This window comes from Mus caroli, unplaced genomic scaffold, assembly GCF_978045245.1.
Source record: "Mus caroli unplaced genomic scaffold, Mus_caroli_1 scaffold_20, whole genome shotgun sequence".
Classification (NCBI taxonomy): domain Eukaryota; kingdom Metazoa; phylum Chordata; class Mammalia; order Rodentia; family Muridae; genus Mus; species Mus caroli.
Genome location: NW_028227275.1, coordinates 32,025,930 through 32,043,466, shown reverse-complemented (window position 1 = coordinate 32,043,466; position 17,537 = coordinate 32,025,930). Strand labels below are relative to the sequence as shown.

Genomic DNA, 17,537 nt, shown 5'->3' with positions numbered 1-17,537 from the left:
CATGTGCCAGTTGTTTTGGAGCCATGCCACCGAGTGAGAGAGAAACAGTATTTTCTTTTGTTGTAGAATGAGTGCTTCAGTTAAATGGCAGTTCTGTGTGAGAAAACATCCCAGTTAGTGGACTAATTTCCAGTTACATGGGATGATGAGGTATCAAATGTACGTTTACAAGTGATAGCACAGTTGATAGTGGTCTGAGATAAGAGTCTGAGGGTTTGATGTGATTCAACTTTGGATAAAGCAAATATCTCTGCTAGTGTGTGGTCATTTGTAAAGGAAAGAAGTATTTGCCAGACTGATGAGATATTTTGATAAACTCCTTAAAGGACATCTGTAATGGCAGCTATAATTAAAGCTTCCAAGTGAGACTTTCCAAACTTGGATTCCATTCTCATCTCTTGAAAAAGAGGGCCTGGTAGATGGGGACTGTCTGTGTAGGCTGCGGGGACTCCACACCATGTCTCAGGTGTGCCTGTGTTCTTCTCTACTCTCCATGAGTCTAGTGATGGCTCTTTTTCCTGTCCTTTACCCTTACACTTAAATGAAATTTACCAGTTAATGGTTGCAGTGTTACGGATTATTGAAATCTGATTTTCCTTTACATTTGTGTTGATTAGTGCTTTGGAAATATAAAATGCTGATTTAGACTAGACACAGAGCTCATTTATTTACTCTTAGACAGCCCCCACAGTTGTGTGTATCTTTAACATCACTGTGGTCCTATGGCTGCTGTTTGAATTGTGCAGTGGTCTTTCAGAGCTCGATGTTTTCCCTTTCAGCTGGAGTTAGCTTGGATTCTGCATTCTCTGAGTCTATGCAGGCTGGTCACTTCTCTGAGTCTATGCAGGCTGGTCACTTCTCTGAGTCTATGCAGGCTGGTCCGCTCTACGGAGGAAGATGCCGATGTATATGAAGGGACCTGCCCAAGCTGAAGCTGAGGTCCAGACCGAGTCTGTTTGGGTCTAGAGTCTGATTCCCTGTCCGTTAGCCTCGGCTATGTTCCTCTGTTTACAGATTTTTAAGTAAGGGTCATTTCAGATAGGTTCTACTCTTGTAACTGTGGGTTCTCTTTAGATATCTTCCTATAAAATCCCACACGGTTTCTCTTACGACCTGTATGGACTACTTCTTGATTTCATACTAATTCAAGATCTAATTTACTTAGATACAATCCATGGCCAGTCTCAAGTCCTAAAGTCTTAGGCATTAAAAAATAAAAACTTTGGCATGTAATCTCACCTGTGTGGCTGTGAACAAGTGTTACTTATGTTTTTCATATTATCTTTAACTCGGAATCCAAATGGAAGGGTTTTGTTCATTCAGTTATAATGCTGCCTTGTTGAGGTAAATAGATTATTGGAGATAAAAACAGAAGGGATTGCCTCTCTAGAAGTGTGAACAAGCCAGCAAAGGGACCTGGTATGTAGCTCATTTGGTAGAGTGCTTGACAGGTGTGCCTGGAGCCCTAGATTCCATCTCTCAAACTCTATAAATCAGGCCTGGTGGCTAAGGTCCTATAATCCCAGAAATGGAGAGAGATAGGAACAAAGCCAGCCTGGGTTCTCTGGGACCTTCTTAAAAGAGAGTATGGGGGAAGGGGGTGGGCCGAGGCCATGCATAGGAATCATTTTATGTCTTTAGGTATAAGAAAAGAGGATTGTGCTTTTATCAGCTCTGACTTTCAGCATTCATTCATTCATTCTGCAGGAAATAGTTTAAAATAAATTTGCATAATCACTCAAATGACCCAATTGTCAGAAAAATATGGTGCACACTTATAATCCTGGCACTGAGGGGCAGAGATTGAGGGATTGTTGAGTTATATAGGGAAACTCTGTCCTCCTTGGGATTTTTTTCTTAATTAAAAAAAAAAAAGCTGAAATTACCTACAACCCTTTTCTAAAGATAGTGTATTTTTAATTGGTTCCCATGTGTTGCTGTGTATTCTTAAGTAAGATATTTGTCTTTGGTTTTGATGACATGTTTGCATGTGAAATTTAGTATGTAGGAATTCATTTTGTGTTGAAAGCAAAGTTTTATTGTCATACTATCAAGAAAGTCCTGTGAAACACCATGATGGCTTAATCACATCCGTGCTGTTGGCTGCTCCGTGTAAATCTAAAGTTTGAAACTTCTGGCGTTGCAGTACTCAGTACATGCAAGGGTAACCCTGAGCAGCACATTGCAGATGCTGTGTGACTCAGTCATCTTTGCTTTGCTAAATTAGGTAAAGATGCAGACGTACGACTTGGTACTATTTGGAGTCATTTATTATCTTGAAATAAAATGGCAGCCTTTGAAATATGTTCAATTAGTTTTTAAAAGAATGGTTGTTTACTGTACACAACTGACCAGATGACAGCATTAGTGAATGGCTAGTATGACTAACATGACAAGGGTATCAGTGATTACAGTACCGGCTAGTGTTTCCCAGCCAATAACATTTCCTGAAGTGGTAAATTTTACTATATCCTGGACACTTTAAAAAATAAGTTAGAGCCGGGCGTGGTGGCGCACGCCTTTAATCCCAGCACTTGGGAGGCAGAGGCAGGCGGATTTCTGAGTTCGAGGCCAGCTTGGTCTACAAAGTGAGTGCCAGGACAGCCAGGGCTACACAGAGAAACCCTGTCTCGAAAAACAAAAAAAAAAAACAAAAACAAAAAATAAGTTAGAGATAATATAGGCCTCAAGCCTCATGCATAATAAGCAAATTCTTTATCACTGGACCATGCCCTAGTCTGTTTATTCGCTTGTTTTTGTTTTGTTTTTGAAACAGGTCTTGCAAAGTTGCTCCGGCTGTCATTGACCGGCCTTTGTGGCCCAGACAGCCCTTACATTTGCAGTCTTTGCCACAGCTAGGCAATGGCAGAGATTCTTACTCATCTCTTTATAAAACCCAAAACCATCCTGTTCTCTTAGTAAATGGTACTGAGTTGTACAAGCTTTAGGGGAAGATCAAGTGTCTCAGTGTACGTGGAACTTTGGGTATTCCTGTAAGCAGGAGACATCAACTGGCCACTCTTGTTAAGCCGGACTAATTATCTGAAATAAATCGTGCTGGCCATTGATTTTAAGAAGTTCAGCTTTCTTTTATTTATTTATTTATTTTTTCGGTTTTTCGAGACAGGGTTTCTCTGTGTAGCCCTGGCTGTCCTGGAACTCACTCTGTAGACCAGGCTGGCCTCGAACTCAGAAATCTGCCTGCCTCTGCCTCCCAAGTGCTGGGATTCAAGGCGTGCGCCACCACTGGAAAAACCAAAAAAAAAAAAAAAACAGGAAGAAGAGGAAGAAGTTCAGTTTTCTCAGCTTGCCCTGTCATGTATCACATTGGTCTGGAACTGAATTGTCTCTAAAGAGTAACATTTAAAATCTGTGTCTTGCCTCACAGGAAGAAAGGAAATATTTGACATTCGTGATTGAATTCTTTTTTACAGGTATGTTGAGTCGATGGGATGACAGTCAGAGGTTTTTGTCTGACCACCCACACCTCGTATGTGAAGAAACTGCTAAGTATCTTATTTTATGGTGTTTCCACCTAGAAGCTGAGCAGGTACTGTATTGAACCTTGAATGTCTGCAAACCTCAATAGACTCCTAATTTTTATTTTATTTTCTTCCATTATTTACCTTAAATGAGAGGAGGAAGGTTCTTAGAAGGAATTAGAAAGTTTTATTGTTTGTTTCCAACCTTCGCACTCCCTGCAGGGTTTGTGCTCGCTTGCCTCGCTCGCTCACTTTGCCGCCTCTGATCATCCTTCCTGTGTGCTGTGAGCACTCCTCTTCTCTTGCTTACTAGTTAGAAAGTCATGCTTTCAATTGTCCATAAAGCAGTCACAATTTGAACTCTGCCAGCAGTAGGTAGTTATTCTGGTCCATGTAATAGCATTAAGATGTTCACTTTATGTTCACAGAATATTTTACTTAACAGTAAAGAGAATAAAATTAAAAGTACTCTAAAGACACAAAGTTTGCGATCAGAGCCAATTCCGTCTCTTTGCAGAAGTGTTTTAACTTCGGTGCCTGCCCGTGTTTTTCAGAAAGGCGCTCTGATGGAACAGATAGCACACCAAGCCGTGGTAATGCAGTTTATTATGGAAATGGCCAAAAACTGCAATGTGGACCCAAGAGGCTGTTTTCGTTTGTTTTTCCAGAAAGCCAAAGTGAGTAGTGACCTGGTGCTGTTAAAGGAGAAGGTTGGGCAAAGCTGAGCTTTGTCCTGGGCTCATTAGCAGGCTGCTAACGTTGTAGCTTTTCTAGTGAAAGGAAATGCCTAGTGTTGGCACTTACACTATATGTAAGCTAGTATAGAGATTACGTAGTGTAAATATTTATGATGCAACATAGTTGTATTAGTTAGGGTTTGCTTTGCTGTGAAGAGCGGTCATGACCACATAAAGGAAGACATTTAATTGGGTCTGACTTACAGTTCAGAAGTTTTGTCTATTATCCTTCTGGGAACATGGCATCATGCAGGCAGTCGTGGTTCTCCATCTTGATCTGCAGGCAGCAGCAGAAGATTATGTACCACACTGGTGTACCTTGTGCATAGGACACCTCAAAGCCTGCTCTTACAGGGACACATTTCCTCCAACAAAGCCACATCTCCTAATAGAGCCACTCCCTATGGGCCAAGCATTCAAACACTTGAGTGTGGGGGCCATACCTATTCAAATCACCACAATAGAATTGAAATTTTCATGCTGATTGGCACTTAAAGGGTAAGAGGCTATACAGACCTTATATTTAAATGGAAACACATTCAAATTCATGTGACTGTTTTGAGTACTTCATCTTTTACCTGTTTACTGTATAAGGAGTATTTACTACCACAAAGCCTGGCCATTTCAATTGTTAGGATGCAGGGTTGAGCAAAACAGACACAGCATCCTCCACAGGTACAACTCACTGTTTAAGAAACCAAACTTGTAGCTGATCGGTGTTGGCAGCAGCAGTGGCGTTGGCGCATGCCTTTAATCCCAGCAGTTGGGAGGCAGAGAGAGGTGGACCTCTGAGTTCAAGGCCAGCCTGATTTACAGAGGGAGTTTCAGGACAGCCAGGGCTACACAGAGAAACCCTGTCTCACAAAACAAAACAAAAAAAGCAGAGAAGAAAAAGAAAGAAAAGAAACCAATTTTTTAAATGAAAAAGAAACTGTAGAAATGAGGCGAGTGGATATGAGTTGCGTTCTGAAATCGGCTCGGCGTGGGCTGCAGGAGTGAGAGCCTGCTGAGAGACAGCAGAGGAGGCAGGACAGGGAGGAAGAGGGAAGCCAGCAAACAACCAAAACACTTCACTTCGTATTCAAGGGATGACTTTCAGAAAGCACTGGGGGTCATGGGATAATATGTGGCTAATATCTATCTATGGAACATTTGTAATAATCTAAGAAAATGTTTGTTACAAGTTTAAAACAAGAGATGCATGTTCATATAAACATAAGAAACTAGATATGAACAGAGAGATTACTGTTTTGTGTTTTCTGAATCACTAATAATTAGAAATTTCCTAAAAGGCCAAGCAGCAGAGCAGTGAGGATCTGGGTCTGCTAGTGGAAGCGCACATTAGGGCAGCCCTTTGGAAGTACTGTATGGGACTGAGCAGTGCGCGTCTGGATGGAGAGCAACCCCATCGCAAGGGATGTAACACAGCACGTTCTCAGCGAGTGCGCAGGAGCCCTGAGAGTCAGAAGACCTCAGGAACACTCACCTCCATATCGCTGCAGTGAGATTAGTGGCGACCTGATTCTCATTCACTCAGGAGATGAGTGTAATTGATGCTGAGTCAGATGAAAGAACCTGTTCTCTTCTCTTGTGGAGATGAAAAGCAGATATCACTGTCCTACCTTTACCAGGAGAGGGGGTGCTTTAGAGAACAGTTTTGTCTTTTAACTACTATGTGTTGTGTGTGCACAGACTTACTTATATATGCAGTGTGGAAGGCAGAAGTTGATGATGAGTATCTTCTTTTATCATGCTCCATCCTATTTTCCAAGACGGGGCCTCTCAGTGAACTTGAAGAGCCCACCATTTTGGCTAGGCTGGCAGGCCTGCAGGCTCCAGGATCTTCTTGTTTCTGGCTTTCTTTCCCTCCTCAGTGCTGGGCTTACAGATGTGCCATTGTGCTGGGATTTTACATGGAACTGAGGAGCCCAACTTAGGCCCTCATGCTGCAGAGTATGTGTCACTGTTGCCCAGACTTGTCACATTCTCAGACTTTACGGGTCACTTTCTGAGTCTCAAGTAGTCATATTTAGCTCTGGAAACACAGTAGTGTAAAATTAAAGTACACTGCTAGTGGTATCGTGGAGTAGACTTGTTCCTGGGTCTTTTAAGTTTGTATTTCAGAATTCCAACACAGTAAATATTGACCCATGTAACCCACGTAAAGAGAGATTGCTGCGTGCATGAGTATTTAGAGTGTAGGTGAGGCTTGAGAGTTATGTCCCAAGCAACTCCTACGTCTGCACTCACTGCTGTGCTGTTTATAGATATCGCAGCCTAACCCTAAGAACAATCATCATTATAGATGAAAAAACAATGAATGAATGAATCAAGCTAGTTGTATAGCCAGCATCAACTTTAAATATATATTTTATAAGGATGGTAGTTTTAAATGTTTTATATTTTAATAAAGCATTTATAAAGGCAGAACTGCATATACATATTTTTGCACATTTTAACATATGCAACCGGAAGTTAAAAGGAAGTATATCAGAAGTTTAACTTTGATTATTCTTGAGTATAGAATTATTTTCATTTTTTTTCATGATACTCTACAATGAACATTTCCTATTAGAAACAGAAAACAAAAAATGAATTTTATTTTTAAATGTAAAAAGATGGTTACCTTAAATGCTATAACCTCTTTGAAGTTGTAGTCTAATCTTACAGTTTCCTTCAATCTCATCCTTCAGTTTCCAGTAGACTTTTAATGAACAAATGACTGAGTTATAATTTTAGCTAGGCTTATGCTAACTAAATTTTTACTTGATTCATCGAAGCAATAAAAAGTATACCTTTTGGTGATACCTTATTGGATGTGATTCAACTGATACTTAATTTGGTAATGGGACATTGCCACGCTATGCTTTGATATTTATCTTTGATAAAACAACTGACAATGATTAAAGTCTTTAACCTTAACAGTTTTAATATTAAAAATTAGGCAATAATGTTTGCAGATGTTTCTGCAATGTTTAAAGCATTTTGTACGGATTTGCTTATTAAATCCTTCTGTGTTGTAGGTTACTTCTTTAAACAGTCATGTCTCTGTTGATTTAAGCCTGTAGGCCTTAGGGTTACAGTAGAGTGTGCAGTCTGATGCCTTTGACAGCGTTACTTTTGGATGTGGACACTGCACAGTAGCATGGATTATACTAGTACTAGCTAGTACTAGAATATGATGTTACGCCTAACTGAGCAAGTTATTCAAGTAGATGGGATATCCCAGAACATAATTTTCATTATTTATGTAACCCTGAACTAATCTATAATTTCAACCAAGTTGTACAACCTAAACTCCCTTTACAAGGTCTTTCTAGCTCCTGAACTGAAAGCCAGCATACAGGGCGTGCACCCTGCTAGTTACACGTAGAAGAAATGTCTATAAAATGAGGCCTCTGTCAGTATAGAGGGGCTTTTCATGGAGAACTTAAGACTCCTACATCACTGAATGCCAGAGATCCCTTCCTTCCCTCAGTCTAAGTTATCATACTTGTTTGTTTCCAGATGCCACAAAGACACTTGCTTAGCTAGGGCACTGAGATACAATAATTAATTTGAATGCTGAGTTTGTTTCTTAGGACATTTACAAAGAGAATTGTACTGGCTGGTTTGGGGTGTCAACTTGACACAGGCTGGAGTTATCATAGAGAAAGGAGCTTCAGTTGGGGAAGTGCCTCCATGAGATCCAGCTGTGGGGCATTTTCTCAGTTGGTGATTAAGGTGTAAGGGCCTATTGTGGGTAGTGCCATCCCTGGGCTGGTAGTCCTGGGTTCTATAAGAGAGCAAGCTGAGCAAGCCAGAGGAAGCAAGCCAATAAGTAACATCACTCTATGGCCTCTGCATCAGCTCCTGCTTCCTGACCTACTTGAGTTCCAGTCCTGACTTCCTTTGGTGATGAACAGCAGTATGGAAGTGTAAGCTGAATAAACCCTTTCCTCCCCAACTTGCTTCTTGGTCATGATGTTTGTGCGGGAATAGAATCCCTAAGACAAGAATCTAAAAAGGCCTGAGGTGTACTAGATGGTGATATTGCTCCACTTCCGAGAGTTAACTTGAGAGGCTGGTGCTGCTGTTTTGCAATGCTAGGGACTGAGCGAGGGCCTTAGGTTGCCAAGCACAAGAACTTGGCTTTCCTCTTGCCTTCAACTCCTGAGTAAGTGATCTTATTAACTGTACCACCAGCTAACTCCTACTTTGTGTGTATGTATATGGAGTGTTGTCAGTGTCCCTGTAAAAGAAACAGCGTGTGCTGCTCTGCAGGGAGACTGCTGGCTCGTGCATTTGACATTCTTTCCTGCCTCTGTTCCAGCTCTGCTGGGTGCTTCTCAGAGTTGAGTGTGGTTTAGCTCATTCTGTTTGTTTTCATGTTCTAGGCAGAGGAGGAAGGTTATTTTGAAGCATTCAAAAATGAACTTGAAGCTTTCAAGTCAAGAGTAAGACTTTACGCTCAATCACAAAGCTTTCAACCTGTGACGGTTCAGAATCATGTTTCCCATTCTGGTGTTGGATGCATGGGCTCCTTAGAATCCTTATCACAGGTAAGCTGGGAAAAGGGATATTGATTTCATAAATGTAGTCACATAATTTTGTTCTTTAGGACCACTGTTGAATAATATTTTGTGACCACTTAAAATTTTCTCACCTCAAAAAATAAGTGTTGGCCATGGCGGAGGCAGATGAATCTCTGAGTTTGAGGCCAGCCTGATCTCTGTAGTGAGTTCCAGGCTAGCTAGGGCTATGTAGAGAGACTTTGTCTCAAAAGTAGTTAGTTGATTGATTGATTGATTGATTGATAACCCTTAGTCTTATTTCATGCTTTGGCATTTAGTTTCTTCTATTAGACACACCATATTCTCTCATTTTAATATGTAAAGGATAAGCTGTACAGTCTTTAGGTCAAGTGTCACTACCTATTGGTCATTTCAATTAAAAACTCAAGGTGGCTCCCCATAAACATGTCATTAAAACAACACTGTTGGCAGTTTGTTTAGCTTGAGGCTGGCCATGTGAGTGGTGGCTAAAGGGATCTGTTGCACGGCTTTTTCGTAGTTAATACCTTGTTAAGTAGCTCTTTTTGTATGTTATCTATCCAGTTAATGGTAGTCATAGTATTGAGAAAAAAAACAGTCACTGAAAGGAAGAGGGAGCCGAGCACTAGTGTTGCTGATAGAACGTTTTAGAGCTGTGAGATGTTTCAGACAGACCCTGCCCATTGTAACTTTAGAAGTAGCAGTTTAATAGAGCCCAGTTATCTCTCATTTCCAGGCTCCAAGATTTTAAGAGCAGCTTTAGCCAGTTTATTGTGTTGTCTACACTGGGACATGGGAAGTGTCATTCAGAAGACAATATGAGGAGAGTCCTGTATTTATCTATAAGCCTCATAAAATGGTAAAAAAAATTGACATTTTCAATTTCTTGACCTTAGGTCACTATAATTTTACCATTTTAGTAACATGTATTTAAAACAGCTCTTAAATTTACATTAACCTTTAACCTAATATAGTATATAAAGTAGTAAAGAATGCAGATGATCACATTTAACACAGCCAGCAACATGTTTAAGGATATAAATATCTACATTCTGGCTTTAAATAATTACTAGTGTTCTCTTTTAATTAGACACATTAGGAAATGCCCCCTAAAGAATGTCTGCCTGCAGGGCTCCTCTTTATTTTTAATTTTCTAAGATTTATTTTATTTTATATGTATGAAAATACTTTGCCTGCATATGTGTGTGTGTGTGCACCACATGTGTACCTGGTCCCCACAGAGGCCAGAAGAGGGCTTTAGATCCCCTAGACCTGTTCCAATGGTTGTCAGCTGCTGTGTGGGTGCAGGAATTAGACCCTAGACCTCTGTAAGAGCAGCAAGTGCTCTAAACTGCTGAGCTGTCTCCCAGCCCCCAGTCAGTTCTTTAATGCTATTTAAATACAGTATTGAAGCAGCCCATGAGAAAGCAGGTTTCCCAAGGGAGTCTTATGATGATGTTTAGAGCAATAAATATATCTAAAATTAGTCATCTGGTGCGTCCAGAGGAACAAGAGATTTGTAGGGTGTCATTGGTTCTTTACATAAAATGAGAACATTAAAATACAAGCAGCCTATATTATCAGAAAGATGCTTCTGGTTTGTGAGAAGTAAATTAAAAGCTGACACCAGTGGCCAGGCCTCCATTGCCATTTGTGGTAGAGAAGGCTGGAGTCATAGAATTTTGTCATTTGCATTATTTCTATTATGGGGAATCTTCATAATGAATCAAGAATAATAGACCAGTTGTTCCCTACAGGGTGAGAATTTAAGCTTCCTGACTTAGACAGCCTCAGGGGAGGTGTGGTGTTCAGGAGTCTTTCTAGTTACATAAAACTGTGACTAGATGAAGGCAGCGGGGCTAGGAGAGGCCACCTGAGGGACCAAGATGTCTGAAAACAACAATATTACTACATATTACTACAATAATGGTATACCATTTTTATATCACTTTATGAGTTATATAATATGTTATGTATCATTTAATCCTTATAAAAATGCTATGATTATATTAATCCATGTTTTCAGATAAGTAAATTGAAAATTATGAGGTTAAATTACTTTGCCTAAAGCCAACACAGTAAGTGATGGGGCTGTTACTCTAATTTTGACTCTCCTTTCCCACTTTCCCACTCTTGAGTCTTGTGAGTCATACATGAGCAGCAGTCAAGCGCTCGTGAGAACTGTGTGCTGAGAACTGCGTGCTGAGAGTGCTGGTGGGCACACACAGTCAGGAGGCTTTCAGCATCAGATAGGGTAAGGATGCTGATTCTCCATGACTGGTGGGTCTGTGAGCTCTGGAGAATCTCTTCAGCCAATACTTGATACTCAGAATTCTGTCATGATAGAGTTACTGTAAGTTTGATCTTGAAGGACCCTGAAATCTAAAATGGGTGTCAAGAAAAAGGACTTAGGACTACTTTGTGGAAGTAGACTAATATAACAGGAGTATTGATTGTTTTATAAAGCTTAGAATTTGGTAACACTCTTGATTTTAGTTTTCTTACTAGTGAAGAGTCCTGTGAAACACACTGTCCACACCATCCTTAGCCTGGATGAGACTCGGCGCTGGCTCCTGGGAGAAAAGGAGCAGTTGCTTCATGTTCACTCTCTGGCCTTTTCCTCCTTGAGTAATACCAATACTAAATAGAAACATTAAAACACAATAAAAAGGACTGGGAAATAATCAAATTCGACCTAGCTTTTGCCTTTTACTGAAGAAACTGCAGTGTGGCAGGGTTTCCTCCCTTTAGTTTTTGTTTGTTTGTTTGGGTTTTTGGTTTTTTGGCAACTTTGACTGTTGTAATCAAGGTTGGTCTTGAACTGCTAGATCCTCTTGCCTGCTAGAGTTATGGGAGAGTCATTGTACTTGGCTTGGAAAGCATTGTACTTTATTAGGATTAAGACAAAAACAGTTCCCCTGTGAGATGAGCCATTTACCATCACCTTTGTCTTCCCACTCTCGGGAGGCTCAGGCAGCAGGAGCTCAGACTAAAGGCCAGCCTGGGTGAAGGAGAAAAAGCCCATCTCATTTGGATAACTTTGTCACTAATGTTTATTAAAATACAAATGACATTAGGTAGAAAAAGTAAAAAAAAAAAAAAAAAAAAGTAGTTGCTGGAAAATGTTCAGAATAACTGAGTAGGAAAAAAGTCACTTCCAAAGGAGGCCATTGCCATGTAATGTCATGGGTTTTACATCTTAAACTCTTTTCCATGGAAAATTTAAAAAGAATGAATTTGATTTTGCATTAATTAGACAATATTTTATGTTATCTATTAGCTTTAGAAAATAAAATCTGATTTTCCTTTAGTTTTCTTTACTCAGTAAGTGTATTTTGCCTTCATCTAAATGTTTTACATTTATAGTTCTTAACTCTTGTAATTAGATGGTACTCTTAAGAATACATTGCTGGCTAAAACCTGTACTTTAACAAATGTAGTTTTGAAATTTTATGTGTCTTGAGTGTTTTGCCTCAGTCTGTATCTGTGTGTCATGTGCATAAGTGCCCACGGAGGCCACCTGTGTGTCATGTGCATAAGTGCCCACGGAGGCCACCTGTGTGTCATGTGCATAAGTGCCCACGGAGGCCACATGGCAGCTCTCAGGTCCCCTGGAACTTGAGTTTCAGATGATTGTGAGCTGCTATGTCTGTGCTAGGAACTAAACCCTGGTCTGCGGGAAGAGCAACCAGTGGTCTTTACTGCTGTGTCATCTCTCCGGCCTCCTAAAGGCATGCTTATTAAATGTAATGCTTATGAGGAAGTTTTACCTTGTATGGTTAAAGAATTCAAATTATAGTTTTGTTAAAAGAGATAAGAGAGGTATCTGTAACATTTCTGTTCCTGTATATGCACTCGGTCTGGATAAAGAATAACATTCTATCTTTAGTTCTTCAGGTTTCGGTCTGTGTGGACTCCACAATTCCACTTTCTTTCCTAGTATGCTCTGCTGCAGAGGAATAGAAGGTGAAGCCGTGTGCGCAGTTGCATGTGTGGTGTGAAGCTGCTTTTCAAGTGTTGTTCCCCGTCTGTCTTTCTTTCTCTCTCCCCCAGAATCCAGATTCTCTTCAGTGTTGTACCCCTGCCCCTCTGTGCAGTGTAGACTCAGTGGTACACAAAGAAGATGACGACAGAATGATGGACACTGTCTGACTCAGCTAGACTGCTGAGCCCAAGGACTAGTTTGTTACAAGAAAGGAAGAGCCTGGCTATTTTCTTGACACTTTTATGGGTGCTGCACTTTATTTTTGTTTGGTTTTATGGGAGGGAAAGAGTACTGAAATGTTTTGCAACTTTTTTTTATGTGCTGCTAGGGTTTTTGTTGTTGTTGTTTTGTTTCTGAAGGGAGGAGTGGTAACCATATGTGGCAGGAAGTCAAACTGGACGGACTCTCCCCCACCCCTCAGTTACTAAATTTGCCTTTAACTGTTCTTATTTTTGGAATCAAAGTATGAAAATCTGCACAACGCAATGTTTACAAGACTGGTTGACTGAGGAGATGTCTGCTACACGGTCTTTTTCTTACATGGATATACATGTCCTACTTCGCGGAAAGAATTCAAGATAAAAGTATGCTGTGTCCCACTGCAAAGTTCAGCTGTCAAATCTGGTATTCATCACATTAAAAGCAATAAATCCGCAGTGGTAACCTACTTTACTAATTAGTAAGCTGGGTGGCACAAATTGCTATTTTAAGACTTTACATTTGTATTTTCGGCACCACCAGTTAACTCCTTGGCTAGTATAAATTCGATATTAAAAACATTACATTTATCCCTAAAGTAGTCTCAAAACTGTTCAGAAGTTGACTTTGTCCTGATGACTGTTTAAATATTAAGCAGGCAGTGAGTGTAGAAAACGATACAGTTTTCTGTTTTTCCAAGAAGATAAAATGCAAGCTTACTCTAATCTACTTGACATAGTCCGGGACCTCTCAGGGAGTAAGTTTTAAAAGAATAGTAACGGCCTGTAAGAACAAACAGGAAGAGTAAGGTCCTTGTCCAATCACAGTCACTGTGTTCCATGTGGCGAAGCCTTGAGAAATGGAGAGCTGAGCTGCCAACCATCCTAAGGATTGTAACAGTCCCTTCAATGGCGGTGATGGGTCTCACTATCTGCTACTCGCTTCTAGCTCAGTTACTAGAGGATGCTTCTGAGTTTTACTTCTTCCTGTGTAATTCATTGCAGATCCACCAGGATGTTTGATTATTCTTTTATTTAGAATTAGATGACAGTGCCAATTATGATATCCTTATTATTTGAGGATTAATCTTCCAGCATACAGGAGCACTAGCTTTGGTTATTTTTGAGTGTGATTTTTGGCTCAGTACCCACTTCAATTTGTAGCAAATATTTGGAAAGTGGGTACCTGGGGTTTGGAAATGCAGGTCTCAGTTTGAGTTAAGAAATCATGCTAAGGGGCCATGGGGGCTCAGAGCTGTGGCCTCCGCCTCAGCTGTCCTTTTCAGCCAATGGGGCACCTAACTCTGTGGAAATGGACTGGAATTGTTGAATCATACTCCTGTAATGTCACAATCTTCCTAGTTCCCAGAATAAAAGTCTTTTTGTGCTTTTGATATAAATATATATACTCTATAATAAAATGTCTGACTAATTTATATGGCAGTGCTCACTGGCCTGTAAGTTTCATTTAAATCAGTGACCTAGTCATTGAAGTTATTTGTTTTATTTTTTTCTCTCTTCCTTTTTCTTCTTGTCTGGAGCATGCTCTGAGTTTCCCTCTGATACCAAGTGGACAGAATATAACATAGTAAATCCCTGATTTCACAGAAGTAGCACTTGACTGACCACTTTCCACTTCACTTCTGCCCATGACTTGTCTATGGTCACCCAAGTGGCCGTAGCTTTCATTTTGTCTTCTATAATTTAAAGCTCTTAATGGCCAAAACAACAACAACAAAAGTATTAGCAAAGTAAGTATATAATTTTAAAGTTTATTTTGGTTTTGTTTTCTAAGACAAGAATTAAGAAAACTTTTTTAATACTCGGCTGGAACTTTTTTACCAAAGGAACCACTGATGGATGTCATAATTTGCACTTAAGGATGGGAACTTGACCACTAGCAGGACTTTAGTATGAAGGTGATATGTTAGGCTGTGTGTGGTAGTGCATGGCTTTAATCCCAGCACTTGGGAGGCAGAGGCTGGTTTATCTTTCCGAGTTCAAGGACAGCCAGAGCTACATAGAGAGACTGTCTCAAAACAAAATGACAGTCTATTGGAGTCCTTCTATTTCCTTGATTTGAATGCCCTCTTAGTATTGAGCTAGCTATCTCCAGCAAGAATACTCCTCTCTTTTCTTAATAAAGAATAATACTACTTAGCAAATAGATAACTCATATTTCAAGTGAAAAAATTTTCCCTATCTATGAGAAATTCAAACTAATCAGTTAATCAATGAAAAATAGTTGACATCAAAGTTATTTAACAAAGACTATTGTGTTTTTTCTTTTGATTTTTAATTTATTTATCTGAGTACACTGTAGTTGTCTTCAAACACACCAGAAGAGGGCAATGGATCCCAGTACAGATGGTTGTGAGCCATCATGTGGTTGCTGGGAATGGAACACAGGACCTCTGGTAGAGCAGTCAGTGTCTTGACTGCTAAGCCATCTCTCCAGCCCCCAAAGACTGTTGTTTTAATGAAATAGCTGAGGGCTTAGAATGGTTCAGTTGGTAGAGCTCTTGCCTAAGATTCAGTGAGCCCTTGATTGCATCTTCAGCACCACATAAACTGGGCATGGTGGCACATACCTGCTGCCTTAGTGCTGGGGATGTGAAGACAGGAGGGTTAGAGGTTCAAGTTTCCCTCAGCTACATAGCAAGTTTCACAGCCAGCCTTCTGCCTAGATGAAACTCTGTCTTAGAAGGAGAGAGACAGAAAGAAATAGCTGTAACTCCATGTGTCCTAAGAGCTGTTGTTCCATCGAATGGTAGTGGAGAAAATACTGGTTAGAATTATTACTCTGAGATTCGCTTTTAATTACATCATCCATGGTTCTTTCAAAATTTTTGCCTAAGGAACTTATAATAGCCTTTAATTTCTCTTCAGAAACATTAGGCCTTTTTTAGACTAGCATGCATATTATTTTAAAAGTGAGTAAGAGCTCTTGAGATGGCTCACTTGGTAAAGGTGCTTGCTGCCAAGCCTGCCAATCTCTGGGACCTAAATGGTGGGAAGAGAAAGCCAGCTTCCTCAAGCTTCATCAGACCTTCATATATGTACAGAGCATACACACACGAGTTTTATCTTTTAAAAAATGTATTAAGTAAATTAACATGCTTCCCCCGAGAGCACACATCTCTGTTAATAAGTGGTGCTCCTTACAGTGGAAATGTCAGCAAGGTGTTCTCAGAGAAAAGTCAAGTCGACTTACTGTTCTCAGAGGGAGACACATTTCAGTTCTTAAATTGGTGAAGAGCAAAAGTGGTACTTGTCTGGACTGGGGTGGGTTTTTACTTCCATTTTTCCAGCATACCATTCACATTTTAGCAAGAAGATCCTTACATCCTGCAGCATTCTGATTCCCCTCTATAATGGGTGGTGTTGTACTATTTCATAGCTTGTCCAGAAAAAACTGATCTGTATTAGTTTGCTTACAGTGTCATTTAATGGGAAATTACAAAGAGAATTAAATTTTGACTATAGATTGGTGCTGTATACAGAGAACCCCATGATGTTAGGGAGCTATAAAAAGTAGGGGCTATGGGTGGAGAGATGGCTCAGTGCTTAAAAATGGTTAAAAAAAACTCTGGCTGCTCTTCCAGAGGTCCTGAGTTCAGTTCCCAGCTATCACATGGTGGCTCACAGCCATCTACAGTGGGATCTGATGCCCTCTGCTGGAGTGCAGGTGCACATGCAGATAGAGCACTCATACATAAAATTTATAAACAAATTTAAAATTTATAAGCAAATCTTAAAAACTATTAAAAAGGAAAAACCAGCAGGGGCTAGAGAGATGGCTCATTGGTTAAGAGCACTTGCTGCTCTGGCAGAGGCCAGAGTTTGATGTCCAGCACCCCTGGCTGATGGTTGACAAGCTCCTGTAACTCCCATTCCCTCCACCACCCTCCCATAGCTTCTGCAGGTACCCATACATATGCACAGAAGCAAATAAATAATAAAATCTTTTTTCAAAAAAATTGTAGGGGAATGCTAAAACCTTATTGGCTTTTACTAATACTTTTTAAACCCACCTAGACGATCTTAATTGTTTAAAATAAAGTAAAATAAAATTGAATCCAAGCTGTAGTTATGATTTTGTCAGTGAGAAGGTAACAGTGCTCCTGCCTGGGGCCTTCAGCTCCATGCATATTCCATGGGACATGAAAATAAAACTCTCACTGGCCGTCACAGCATTTTGCTGCTTAGCAGAATGTATGCAATAATGATCCTTTTTTTCTTTTAAATGTTGTGTGTACACGGGTGTTTTGCCTGCATGTGTGTCTGTGCCTGATGCCATAGAGGCCAGACACATTGGGTTCCCTGGAACTAGAGCTACAGATAAGTTCTGAGCTGCCGTGTGGATGCTGGGAATCAAACCCAGGTCCTCTGGTAGAGAAGCCAATGCTCTTCTTGCTGACCCACCTCTCCAGCCCCAGCAACGATCTTAATCGGTGTCTGACATAAGCCTATCCGGCAGCAGAAGAGAAGCGCCTTTTGTTGGTTTTAATAGAAGCCATACAAGTTTCCCAAATGGAAAATCTTGGTTGATCTGGTCACAGGGGAACAGTTTGTCACTTCATGTTCTCTAACCCTCTTTAACC

The 17,537-nt window shown here is 40.3% G+C and overlaps 1 protein-coding gene across 9 annotated transcripts in view; it reads left to right on the top strand.

Annotated features, from left to right (window-relative positions):
• The window catches only part of Cdc37l1 (cell division cycle 37 like 1, HSP90 cochaperone), a 52,057-nt gene that overhangs the window by 10,610 nt on the left and 23,910 nt on the right, over positions 1–17,537 (top strand). For 4 of the 9 annotated variants that reach the window (XM_029472789.2, XM_029472788.2, XM_085834260.1 and 1 more), the window contains exons 4-6: positions 3,435–3,550; positions 4,037–4,159; positions 8,596–8,760. In XM_029472789.2, the coding sequence (XP_029328649.1) occupies positions 3,435–3,550; positions 4,037–4,159; positions 8,596–8,760 (404 nt within the window). The other 5 variants (XM_021152175.3, XM_021152173.3, XM_021152174.3 and 2 more) reach the window with 5 other exon arrangements.